Source organism: Pimephales promelas, chromosome 20 (assembly GCF_988280905.1).
Source record: "Pimephales promelas chromosome 20, fPimPro1.hap1.1, whole genome shotgun sequence".
Lineage (NCBI taxonomy): Eukaryota > Metazoa > Chordata > Actinopteri > Cypriniformes > Leuciscidae > Pimephales > Pimephales promelas.
This window is the reverse complement of record NC_142788.1, coordinates 21,452,744-21,465,903: the sequence shown is the minus strand read 5'-3', so window position 1 is coordinate 21,465,903 and position 13,160 is coordinate 21,452,744. Positions and strand designations below refer to the sequence as shown.

Below are 13,160 nucleotides of genomic sequence, written 5' to 3'. Positions count from 1 at the left end.
TAGGTCTGACGCAAGCACAATTTAACTTCCAATGACCTGGTCAGGGCAAAACAAAGCAACAACAATTCAAATCAGTCAGTTGATATTGACTTTTCGAACCTGTTTGTTCAGTTTTGTTTCATATTGAGCATGTGCATGGGTTCAGCAGATGAATCACTGTGCTGTTATGTGTCTTCACTGCAGAGAGCAGCAGCATTCCTCCTGATGTCACGTCCACAGTGCCTCAGGACAGGAACTCCAGAGCGGATCTGCCACCCAACATCGTAGTGAAGGGCATAAGCCGTGGCCAGAGCCGCTCCAGCATGATGGAAACTGCCGGCGGTACAAACAACATCACACATCTCATACATGCAGGGACCTTAAAGGACAAGTTCAGTATTTTACACTTAAAGCCCTGTTTTAAGATCTATTTCATCAGAAACGATCTTGAAACAGGGCTTTAAATGTAAAATACCGAACTTGACCCAAATCAAGTAATCACAAACATTATTGTAGAAATAATGTAAATGCATTGATTTGAATGGCTTTCACTTCCAGCACAATTGTTGTGCTGGTTCAAAGTGTTGTTTGGTTTACCACCAAGTGTTCATTTGCGCTGTTCACTTCCCAAATAAGCAACAGAAATCATTTCCTCTCCATGTCTTTTTTTTAGAGCGAACATAAATTAAAATGTTAGCAGAAACACGAAAACTACTTTAAGGTTTTGCTTCCTCCTTTTTTGTGATGCCATCTGACTGTAGGAAAAGGTAGGGGTGGAGGGGTGTTTAGTGCAGTGTAGTGACACCCAGTGGTTTTGTCCTCCCAAATTGATCCTGTATGATTCTGTGTGTCATTCCAATTTGTTGTTGACTTCTGTGTTGTGACAAAGCCTCTTCCTTATTGAATCCTCCATATTTGCTTTGGCTCTGTCGGTTCCACATGGTGTCCTTTGACCAGCTCATTTTTCCGTAATCTGAACAGGTGAATGAGAATATCTCTGTCAACAGGTGTTCCAGCACACGGTCGTGTCTCCTCCAAAATACAGCAGCTGCTCAACACATTGAAGAGACCCAAGCGGCCTCCTCTCTGCGAGTTCTTCCTGGATGACTCTGAAGAAATTGTGGAAGGTATGAAACTATTTATTGGGACATACATTTCATCATATTTAAAAGAAGCTTCAATTTTATATCTAAAATCTTTTCTAATTTAATGCTACATTTTTGTTACAAATTATAATAACAGTTTGAGTGAAAATTAACATGAATTTCAGAATGTCTTAGCATTCAGTGTGTCCTCCTTTTCCTTTTCCACATCAAACTGCATGAACTTCACGTGTGTGTGTGTGTGAAACCTGATTATCTTTTTCTCCAGTGTGATTTAAAAGTAATCCAAAAGCATCTTGTGCTTCAATGCAAGAAATTCTGACCATCTTTACAAAGAGTCACATGTCATAAATATTCCTTATTAGTGTCTTGGTGCAGAATTGTATTTCGTCTTCATTTTACGTAATAATATTTATTGATTTCCTGAATTAAATGAGATTTTTGATGTGGCATTAGATTTTGAACCCCTATATAATCGTCTTCTCCACTTGCAGTTTCACAGCCAGATCCCAACACACCCAGGCCAGAGGGCCGACAGATTATTCCAGTCAAGGGGGAGCCGCTAGGGGTGGTCAGTAACTGGCCTCCAGCTCTGCAGGCGTCACTAGCACGTTGGGGAGCCACACAGGCCAAGAGCCCAGCCCTCACTGTCTTGGACATCACTGGCAAACCACTCTACACCCTCACCTATGGTGAGATGTCACACTGTTCGGATTGGGACAAGCAGTTTTCCAATGTTTTAAGGGGATAGTTTACCCAGAAATTCAAATTGTGCAATGAATTACTCACCCTGATGTCATTCCAAACCCATATGCTATTATGTTTTCAGTGCAACATAGAAGTATAACATTTTGACTATTTCTTTTAATATATTTGGTCTTTAATAAGCTCCTGTCACCCCTTGATCCCTCTAGGTAAACTGTGGACTCGAAGTCTGAAGTTGGCGTACACACTGTTAAACAAACTCGGCACCAAAAACGAACCTGTTCTGAAGCCTGGAGATCGGGTAAGATTTCAACAGTGTTTGGCACACTGCAATTGCATACTGTTCTCAGCTCAAGGCTATTTCTGAGTGTCCATATTTCTCCCTTTAGGTTGCATTAGTTTATCCTAACAGTGACCCTGGGATGTTCTGGGTGGCCTTTTACGGGTGCCTTCTCGCTGAGGTCATTCCTGTCCCGATAGAGGTGCCTTTATCTCGGAAGGTACTGTGTGAGAGAAGATCAAAACCCATAAAACATGACATTAGCTTGTTGGAATGTTTACAGTTGTTTGTGTGATTTTTAGGATGCAGGAAGTCAGCAGATAGGCTTCCTGTTGGGCAGTTGTGGTGTGGGACTTGCTCTTACTAGTGAGATTTGTCTAAAAGGTCTTCCAAAGACCCCGAATGGAGAAATACAGCAATTTAAAGGTTAGTCCCCTGTTGCTTTTCTTATGACCCTGCTTTTTCAGATGTATCATAAATTTCTCTTTTGAGGCTGCAGAATGGCAGTTTAACTTGTTTTCTTACAGGATGGCCTCGACTCAAATGGGTGGTCACTGATACCAAGTATCTTACCAAACCCTCCAAGGACTGGCAGCCGCACATACCTACTGCAAACACTGACACTGCATACATAGAGGTGAGTGTGGGTGTTTAGGTGTTTAGGTAAGAATCCTTTCAGTCTCTGATGTGTGTGTGATATGTGCGTTATGTGTTCTCAGTACAAGGCCTCGAAGGAGGGTACGGTGATGGGAGTGGCTGTGTCGAAAATCTCCATGCTGACACACTGTCAGGCTCTAACACAAGCCTGTAATTACTGTGAAGGTGAGTGCTTCCTGTTACTGCAACAGCACAACACTGAGCAGCCCCAGAATTAAGCAGTGAGATTAATTAATTTATAGCCAGTGCTTAGTCAGATTATTTCATTAGATTTATACTAATTAGATCATTTTTCTTAGTAATTTAGAGAAGACTTGCTTTCGAAGTTATTGTTTCCCATTTGATTCTCTATAAAATCCTTGAGAATGTTGAAATTTTTGTTGGTCTGTTGACTGGCTTGTCTCAGTTTATCAATTTCAGACTAAAATAGTATTATTTTAGTATACTTTTTTTTAGTGGTAGACTTCATTTTACTAATTTATGTTTTATTATATTGTGTATTATTGTTTATTTACAATTAGAATTTGCTTACTATTTTAGATTTTTAATTTTTGTTTAAGGTTTAGTCATTTTGTCATTTGTATTTTTATTTTTTTAATTTTTTTATTTAGCTTTCTTTTATTTTGTTTAATTTAAGTAATTTTAGTTAATTTCAACATAAACTTATGTATTTCAGTTAGTTGCCAAGGCAAACATTTTTTTCATAGTTTAACAATAACAACACTGAAATTATAATAACAACAATACCATTATAATACGTTATACCTCTTATTGTATTTTTTAATACACATTTTTTTCATAACATAACACCCATAATTATAGTTCTTGATTAAGAAACCAAGTTTTCTGTGCTCTTTCTTAGGAGAAACACTGGTTAATGTCCTGGATTTTAAGAAAGACTCAGGCCTTTGGCATGGAGTTCTAACGGTGAGCGTGATTTCTCTGAATATTTCTGTTCTGTGCATTCTTTTCAGTTTCACAGACTTGTTGCTACATGGTCGCCATTTTTTTAAACTTCCGCATGTTTGTGCATTCTTACAGAGTGTCATGAACAGGATCCACACTATTAGTGTGCCATACTCTGTCATGAAGGCTTGTCCACTGTCCTGGGTGCAGAGAGTTCATGTTTCCAAAGGTGAAGGCATCCTAAACATCTGTGCATGTGGTTATGTTATTGTGGATGTTATCTGGATAACCAATCATGCTGAATCAACAGTTCTGTGGTTAAAGTTATTTCATGTTTATGTTTACACACAGCTCGTATGGCCTTGGTGAAATGTAGAGATTTGCACTGGGCTATGATGGCTCACAGAGATCAGAAGGACATTACTCTGTCTTCCCTGCGCATGCTGATCGTAGCTGATGGAGCCAATCCCTGTAAGCAAAACAAGCCATGGGAAAGAGATTGCTGCATTTCTGTTTCAGTGGCTTTAAGTGCAAATAAATGATCCATATTTCTGCCTTAGGGTCTGTGTCTTCTTGTGATGCCTTCCTGAACGTGTTTCAGTCTCATGGTTTGAAACCTGAGATGATCTGCCCATGTGCCTCCTCCCCTGAGGCCATGACAGTGGCCATCCGCAGGTACCTGCATGTATTAAGAGCTGTGCACATCATCCTTCTACACTTAATTGCCATAGAAATGCTTTAAATTCCCTCTTTGTGTTTAGGCCTGGTGCTCAAGGCACTCCGCTCCCTGCCAGGGCCATCCTATCAATGTCAGGACTCAGTCACGGGGTGATTCGGGTCAACACAGAGGATAAGAACTCTGCCCTTACCGTGCAAGATGTAGGACATGTCATGCCTGGAGGTGAGACTCCATTTGAACATTTCACTGTAGATTATGTGAGTGTGGTGTGAACTGTCAAAACCAGTTTCCAACTACTGTATATTAGCAACTAATTTAGCATGTGTTTAGCACAAAATACAATGTTTATGAACCTGATCTAAACCACATCCACCCATCGTTTAAAATTTGTCAGTATCAATTCAATATAGTGAGAAAAAATAATACATTTATGAATATAAATGATTGTATAGGCACATACGCGTCTTAAATGTTGGATTTTTTTTTTATTCATTTTTCATCAATTTTTTTTTATTCATTTTTCAATTCATTTTATAGTTTCAAATTTTAATATTTCAAGATTTCAAAAACATTGTGTTTGAAATCATTTCTGTCTTGTCTTTCTGCACCACAGCTCTGATGTGTATTGTGAAGCCCGATGGGCCGCCCATGCTCTGTAAGACTGATGAGATCGGGGAGATAGTGTTGAACTCGCGTGCCGGAGGCACCATGTACTACGGCCTACCCGGGGTGACCAAGAACACTTTTGAAGTACGGAAAAAGTACATGGAGAGCAGTATGCAGAATACACACATTTACTCAAAACAATGTCTCACTGACCTTTTTGACTGCAGGTGATTCCTGTAAACTCAGGTGGTACCCCTATAGGAGACGTTCCCTTCACGCGCACTGGACTGTTGGGCTTTGTGGGTCCGGTAAGTAATACTGTAGTAGTATAGTTTTTCTATATATTTGTATTAAATGATTTTAATGCATTAAGGATTTTGAATTCATCGCATGCTTTAATACGTTAACATTGACAGCCCTATTTTTGAGGTTTTTGTATATTAAAAAAATCCCGAAATTATCAAAAAAAAATCTTGATTAAAAAATTAAAGACATGTTAAAATCCTTTAGAACAGTAGTGTACGTATAATATCAACAAAGCCTATTTGGATTTGCAGCTACTAAGATTTGTAGCACGGTATTTTGTCTTTTATTGAATAAACTCGTCTCTGTGCCCTCAGGGAAGTTTGGTGTTTGTGGTGGGGAAGATTGAGGGTCTGCTTGCAGTTAGTGGTCGCAGACACAATGCAGATGACCTGGTGGCCACAGCACTGGCTGTAGAGCCAGTCAAAACCGTCTACAGAGGGAGGTACGAACGACGCAAAAGAAAAAACAAAAACTCATTCAATGTGATGCGGTTTTGAAAGTGTGTGTCGTATTTATGCAGGATTGCCGTGTTTTCCGTCACCGTGTTCTATGATGAGCGAATAGTGATTGTAGCAGAGCAGAGACCTGATGCCAATGAAGAGGACAGTTTCCAGTGGATGAGTAGAGTCCTACAGGTAATAAACAAACAACCAAGTTGCTGTCCCCACTTAAAACTGATTTAGTTTTGTCTGAAGTAGGTCATTGAAATTAATGGACCTGAGCCGGCAGGTTTAACGTAATGCGGCAGAACACAATGACAAATTGACAATATACAATGTTGTCATTATAGTTTTTGACCCTCTATTTCACAGTAATAAGTGTCATGAATTCCTGCTTTTGTCCCTGGATGCTTTTCCTCAGGCAATAGACAGTATCCATCAGGTGGGATTGTATTGTTTGGCACTGGTGCCTGGAAACACGTTACCCAAAACTCCTCTGGGTGGTATACATGTGTCTGAGACCAAGCAGCACTTCCTGGAGGGTTCTCTGCACCCTTGCAACATTCTGATGTGCCCTCATACGTGTGTGACCAACCTCCCAAAACCCAGACAAAAGCAGCCAGGTACTGAAAAACCTATCAAATCCTGAAAAATAGTCACACTTCTCAAAAATATGATCAGTTATCTGAATTTGATGAGGGAAATGAACTTTAAACATCAAGTTAATTACCATTAGGTCAAAGGAACATCCTTAATTATTATTATTTTAATGTTTTTAATAATTCTCAAACCCATTCTCATGCATCTGTAAAGGACTTTAAATTGCTATTATGTGTGAAATTTTCTATAAAAATAAACTTGTCTTGTCTTACAGTGGGAGTTGGTCCGGCCTCCATCATGGTGGGCAACCTGGTGGCAGGAAAGAGGATCGCACAGGCTAGTGGGAGAGATCTTGGGCTCATTGATGACCAAGAACAATCCAGAAAGGTTAGCCAAAGTCTATACTTGCGTAATACAATCTTTAATTGTATTATAAAATGCAATAATTATAATTATTTTGCAACATCAAGCCTCCAGTTTCAAGGTAGTTGCAAACACCACAGGATTGCACCTTGATATCTGGTTTAAATGATAATAGCATTAACTCTAACTCAGCATAAATAGTTTAAGGAGAAGTGGAGATGAAGAGTTTTTTTCTCGTCGTCTCTAAGCTTGTGCTCTGGTCTGTCTTTCTCTCTCGTGTGGGGGGCTGTAGCTCTGTGTGTGGCCCACTAACATGGTAAGCCTGAATGTGAGCAACGCTCTGCTATTTGTGTGCGCTGAGCTTTAAATCCCCATTGCTACCAACAACAACAGCCACCTCAGGGCCTTACAGGGACCAAAAAAAGTTTGTAAAGTGTTTTGAAGAATTTAGATTTTACTTTAAAATGGAAGCAAAATGGACCCTTTAGTCAGAATGGACTAAATTGTATTAATATCGCAGAATTGTGACTTGTAATTGCTGCTTTTGCATCTCAAAATGTGTTTGTGTCCTACAAATGTGGCTTTAATTCATATTACATAAACATTACTTTTCAGAAACTGTAGGCACACACACACTCTTTTACGGTGTGGTGTGGTTATTATTCCTGCTGCCTGCATGAGTCCTGCTATGTGTGTTTAAAGACAGACAAACTGTGAACTATCACCTACCCCTGATATTCTAAACCTTACACCTGTTTTATTTGCTGGCTTAATATTGCTGTTTGCTGAAATAATGCTATGAGTTTATAGGACTAAGATTACTCTTGATCATATTGTGGTTTGTATGGATAAGTTCACCTGTCCTCTTCTGTCCTGTAGCATCAGTTCCTGTCAGAAACCCTGCAGTGGAGAGCACAAACTGATCCCGATCATGTTCTCTATATGCTGCTGAATGCAAAGGTGACATGCATGTACAATCCCCATCAAACTGTATTTAGTCAAACCATCTGCCCGTTCTAACTTTTTTTTTTTTTTGCTCTGACCGGCAGGGTGTAGCAGTCAGCACAGCCACATGTTCTCAACTGCACAAAAAAGCAGAGAAGATCACTGCAGCTTTGTTGGAAAGAGGAGGAATCAACACTGGAGACAACGTAGTACTGCTTTATCCTCCCGGTAATGACATCCCAGCTTTCAAAGTACATGTTAAAGTGCTGTCACATTAGGAAATGTCTGTGAAATTTTGTCCAAGTCTATTGGCTGTAGTGTTGCAATGTATAAAGCACTGTTCACACTGAAGCAGCTTTCTGTTGGAAAACACAGTGAATCCATATGACCAACTTGAATGAAATCTTGCTTGGGAAATCTTTAGCCGTCACAGAAAATTCTAGATCAAGTAGATTCCTAATGAAAACAATAATTCACAGAACTGCAATAGATGTGACCTCACCTCAGTTAATATACAGCTAGAATGAACACAGTTGTGCATAAATGTTGTTTTTAACTAAAATTATTAGGAGAATTTGGGGGGGGGGAAGACCCAAAAATAACAGCATGAAATATCACATGACATATTATTAAGAAAGATGTTTTCTTCTTTGCTACAGGTATAGATCTTATAGCCTCCTTTTATGGATGTCTGTATGCCGGCTGTGTTCCGGTCACCGTCAGGCCTCCTCACCCACAGAATCTTAGTGCCACTCTCCCCACAGTCCGAATGATCATTGATGTGAGTCTGTTTATTTTGCACATGCCATCCATTTAAGATTTTAAAGAGTGTCGATCATGTAGTGCCACTGTCCTGCAGAGTTTTGCTCCAACTCTGAAAAAAAAAAACCTTCCTCGTTCAAGTTTTTTGAAGTTTGATTAGGGTCGGAGCAAAACTCTGCAGGACTTCGGCTCTCCAGGACTGACGTTGGCCACATCTGTTATAGAGCATAGCATATAAATCTGTGAAATGTTGACTGTTTCAGGTGAGCAAAGCAGCTTGCATCCTCACGACTCAGACCCTGATGAAGACCTTGCGGTCTAAAGAAGCGGCAGCCTGCGTGAATGTGAAGACGTGGCCGAATATCATAGACACAGGTACAGAAATGAAAAATATTCTAATGGCTTTTATGTTCATTGATGAACGATCTGTATCCCTGACTTGACTGCTCTTGTGTGTTCAGATGATCTTCCCAGAAAACGGCCTTCACACATCTATAAACCGCCCACTGCAGAAATGTTGGCCTACCTGGACTTCAGTGTGTCCACCACAGGCATGCTGACCGGAGTTAAGGTAAGATCTTTTTTTGGCAAGAACAAGTGTGTAGTATCTTTCTCTTAATTTTGTCTGGTCAGGTCCTAAGCAGCTTGTTTATGTGTTTCTTTCAGATATCTCACTCAGCGGTCAATGCTTTATGTCGATCCATCAAACTGCAATGTGAGCTGTACTCCTCCAGACAAATTGTCATCTGCATGGACCCCTACTGTGGCCTGGGCTTCGTGCTGTGGTGTCTGTCAAGGTAGTACACACAGTCTGTGATTTTGACTTAACCAGACGTAATGCAATAAATCACATCTATTCCATGTTAATCTGAGGTTAAAGGGTTAGTTCACCCAAAAATGAAAATTCTGTCAGTATTTTACTCACCCTCATGTTGTTCCAAACCTTCATGTGTTTATTTGTTCTGCTGAACACAAGGAAGATATTTGGAAGAATGTTTTAATCAAACAGATCTCATTCCCCATTGACTACCATAGTAGGAAAAAATACATACTATGGTAGTCAATGGGGAATGAGATCTGTTTGATTAAAACATTCTTCCAAATATCTTCCTTTGTGTTCAGCAGAACAAACAAACACATAGAGGTTTGGAACAACATGAGGGCGAGTAAATACTGACCGAGTTTTCATTTTTGGGTGAACTAACCCTTTAAGTAGTGTTTGCACCTGGTTAGGACACAACACTATATATGCAATTAATAGAATACCCATTGTAATTTGTATCTGTGTGTGTGTATAGTGTTTATTCAGGCCACCAGTCAATCCTGATCCCTCCCTCGGAGCTGGAGACATCTCTGCCCCTGTGGCTGAGCACGCTCAGTCAGTATAAGATCAGAGACACCTTCTGTTCATACTCGGTCATGGAGCTCTGCACCAAGGGCCTTGGCACACAGACTGAAGCTTTAAAGGTGAGTCAGCAGGATACAGATTCACTACTGGACAAAAGTTGTGGGTCGGTATGGTTTTTTGCTACATTTAGAAAAGAAAAGGCTCTAATGCTAACCAAGAATGTATTTTTGGTCAAATAAATCTAGTAATGTTAACACCTGAGGCTGTGTTTCGGTGCATTTGTGCGTGTCTCTCCCTCCGTTGTTTCCTGTTGTCTCTCACCCTCTGGGGATTTTTGCGTTACTCAGACGTAACAGTAAAAACCACAATAATGGGAAACTGTATGTGCCTCACTTCCTCATGTCATTCTGAACCCGTTTGACTACAGTAGAACACGAAAGGAGTATTTTAAGAATATACAGCTCATTGTTTTCAGCTCCACAAATATGAAAAAGTCTTCTGATACCGATAATAAGTTCGACAAGATCGACCTAGCTCACAAAAACAGACTGAGTGATTCACTTACAAAAAGGAATGATCCAGTTCTCATGGCTTTAGAAGAATTGACATTACACACAAGTCACATGTGCCACTTTTATAATACATTTATGGTGCTTTTGCATCAATTCTGAAGCAATCTCCATTTACTGGAATTGAACAATCAGCTAGTTGAAAAAAAGAAGAAGAAAGAAATCATAGGGGTTCGGAATGACACGAGGGTGAGTAAATGATGACAGAATTTTAAAAATAGTGTTAATAATCCTGTAATACTGAGGACAACAGACAGAAAGGGATGGTAATTGTGAATAAAGTGTGGACGTGTCTATAAAAGCTGATGGGAGATGTATGTGCAGGCTCGTGGCGTGAACCTATCGTGTGTAAGGAGCTGTGTCGTCATAGCCGAAGAGAGGCCTCGTTTGGCTCTCACGCAGTCGTTCTCCAAGCTCTTCAAAGACCTGGGCCTGTCTCCGCGCGCAGTGAGCACTGCTTTCGGCGCCAGAGTCAACTTGGCAATCTGTCTACAGGTTGGGCCAATAAATATATTATATCAACTGTGTCATGACACAAAAGCAAAGCCTTATTTTGATTTCCATCTCCTTCCATCAGGGCACTGCTGGTCCAGACCCAACTACTGTTTACGTAGACATGAAGTCCCTCCGTCATGACAGGTATGTGTGAGATGGCAGTGATGATATGAAGGCTGTCAGTACATGCTTGCATTGTGACGTTGTCCTTCTTTCTCTGTCACAGAGTGAGACTGGTGGAGAGAGGAGCTCCTCAGAGTCTGCCACTCATGGAGTCTGGGACTGTAAGGCTATCCTAGTTCTAGTTCTGTCCTAATTAATCTTCAGTTCTGGGTAGATTACTTACTAATTATAGTCTGTTACTTATTACTAATTACATGATGAAAATTGTGGTTTGTATTTTAATGTGTTATTTTACAAATTTTAAGTAATATATTCTATTATTTTGATTAATTTTAGACTACTTTTAACTCGTTTATCACATAGATTGGATTGTATCATATTCACATCAGAAAATATATTCTATTTAAAAAAATATACATAAATTATAGAGAATGAGATAATATATTCCAGTTTCATCAACAACATGAAGGATCCCAAACTGCAGGGTGTGCATGAATTGATGAAAAGTAAATAATATATAAATTAAAGTATTATATATATATATATATATATATATATATATATATATATATATATATACACACACACACACACACACACACATACAATTTTTAAATCAAAATAGCATACATGAAAAAAAATTACTGACACCAGAGAATCAATAATTTAATGCCTTTGTGTCAACATGTAATCATCTAATCATTAAAAGTAACTGTAGAATGAATATTTTAATCTAATTACAAATACTTCCTTTTAGGAAAATGATTACATAATCAGTTACTACCCACCGCTTATTTTTGGTTTATCTTATATGGTTATTATAAGACATATCAGTCATCCCATATTGGTTTCTTTGCCTTACCTCAGATGCTTCCTGGAGTGAGAGTAATCATTGTGAACCCGGAGACAAGAGGACCATTAGGAGACTCTCATCTAGGCGAGGTAAACGCACTTATACAACTTGTTTTAGTGATGTACATTTCTCTATATTGGAAATTTCTCCAAATTCTTATAATACTCTGTGTGACTTTTGTCATCTTCATCACTTTTTCTGCCTTTTTTCTAGATCTGGGTGAACAGTCCTCACAATGCCAGTGGTTACTATACCATCTATGGTGAGGAGAGCCTGCAGGCCGACCATTTCAACACACGACTGAGCTTTGGAGAGACCGAAACGCTTTGGGCCAGAACCGGATATCTGGGATTTGTCAGGAGGACAGAGCTACTGGATGCAAGTGGAGGTCCGTAACTAGCAATTTAAAAGATTGGCGTCAGAATTTTGAAAGAAATTTATACTTTTACTCCGCAAGGAAGCATTACATTACAAGTGTCAAAATTGACAGTTAAAACGTTTACATTGTCACGAAAAATTTCAAGTAAATGCTGTTCTTTATGGAAGTTTGTACCCGGCACAGAATTTTTATCTCACAATTGTTAATGACTTTTTATTTCAGAATTGTGTGTTATAAAGTCACAATTGTGAGATATAACACGCAATTATTCATATCACTCATTTCTGACTTAAAATCTTGCATTTCTGAGAAATAAAGTCAGAATTGCGAGATGTAAACCCGCAATTGTGAGATAAAAAGTCGCAATTATATTTTAAAATGTTTTATTATGTGGTGGAAACCATAGCTCTTTTTCATCAAAGAATCTGCAAAAATATTAAGCCGCAGGACTGTTTTCAACATTGGTAATAATAAATGCTTCTTTTGCAACAAATCAGCATATTAGAATGAAATGCTGAAAATTCTGATTCTAATCACTGAAATAATTTAAATTTTAAATATATTAAAACAGATACGTTATTTTTAAAATTGTAATATTTTACAATATTACTGTTTTTACTGTATTTTTGAACAAATAAATGCAGCCTCGGTAGGCATAAGAGACGACTTCGTAACTTTGTTGAACAGTAGTTTACGATTTTCACACATACTGTACTGTAAATAGAAGAAAAAGTTTTAGCAGGACGTTTTTTACTTATTATAATTACACAGGATATTCCAAGAAGCTAAATTCATAACCAAATGTCACGAAAAAATGGCATAAAAATATAAATTGCATTCTCAGAAATGGTACAATATAGTGCTGGTCCACTGTCTCACCTTTTCTTGTGGTTTATCATCCACCAGATCGCCACGATGCTCTGTTTGTGGTCGGTTCACTTGATGAAACATTGGAGTTGCGAGGTTTGCGTTATCATCCCATTGACATTGAGACTTCTGTGTCTCGGGCGCACCGCAGCATCGCTGAGAGGTGAGAACATTTACGCTTCCTGTCTGCACGTA

The 13,160-nt window shown here is 39.0% G+C and overlaps 1 protein-coding gene across 2 annotated transcripts in view; it reads left to right on the top strand.

Moving 5' to 3' along the window:
- The window catches only part of dip2ba (DIP2 acetate--CoA ligase B (putative)a), a 44,299-nt gene that overhangs the window by 29,322 nt on the left and 1,817 nt on the right, over nt 1-13,160 (top strand). Inside the window, exons 6-38 of one of the 2 annotated variants that reach the window (XM_039652377.2) lie at nt 184-321; nt 987-1,106; nt 1,577-1,774; nt 1,997-2,088; nt 2,177-2,287; nt 2,370-2,493; nt 2,595-2,704; nt 2,787-2,889; nt 3,587-3,651; nt 3,766-3,859; nt 3,982-4,101; nt 4,191-4,305; nt 4,392-4,531; nt 4,923-5,059; nt 5,143-5,223; nt 5,536-5,663; nt 5,742-5,856; nt 6,083-6,284; nt 6,536-6,648; nt 6,917-6,940; nt 7,504-7,584; nt 7,674-7,797; nt 8,229-8,350; nt 8,595-8,706; nt 8,793-8,902; nt 8,998-9,128; nt 9,630-9,798; nt 10,573-10,743; nt 10,826-10,887; nt 10,970-11,027; nt 11,734-11,808; nt 11,933-12,107; nt 13,005-13,128. In XM_039652377.2, coding sequence (XP_039508311.2) covers nt 184-321; nt 987-1,106; nt 1,577-1,774; nt 1,997-2,088; nt 2,177-2,287; nt 2,370-2,493; nt 2,595-2,704; nt 2,787-2,889; nt 3,587-3,651; nt 3,766-3,859; nt 3,982-4,101; nt 4,191-4,305; nt 4,392-4,531; nt 4,923-5,059; nt 5,143-5,223; nt 5,536-5,663; nt 5,742-5,856; nt 6,083-6,284; nt 6,536-6,648; nt 6,917-6,940; nt 7,504-7,584; nt 7,674-7,797; nt 8,229-8,350; nt 8,595-8,706; nt 8,793-8,902; nt 8,998-9,128; nt 9,630-9,798; nt 10,573-10,743; nt 10,826-10,887; nt 10,970-11,027; nt 11,734-11,808; nt 11,933-12,107; nt 13,005-13,128 — 3,844 coding nt within the window. The remainder of the gene's footprint in view (nt 1-183; nt 322-986; nt 1,107-1,576; nt 1,775-1,996; nt 2,089-2,176; nt 2,288-2,369; nt 2,494-2,594; nt 2,705-2,786; nt 2,890-3,586; nt 3,652-3,765; nt 3,860-3,981; nt 4,102-4,190; nt 4,306-4,391; nt 4,532-4,922; nt 5,060-5,142; nt 5,224-5,535; nt 5,664-5,741; nt 5,857-6,082; nt 6,285-6,535; nt 6,649-6,916; nt 6,941-7,503; nt 7,585-7,673; nt 7,798-8,228; nt 8,351-8,594; nt 8,707-8,792; nt 8,903-8,997; nt 9,129-9,629; nt 9,799-10,572; nt 10,744-10,825; nt 10,888-10,969; nt 11,028-11,733; nt 11,809-11,932; nt 12,108-13,004; nt 13,129-13,160) is intronic. The other variant, XM_039652378.2, reaches the window with a different exon arrangement.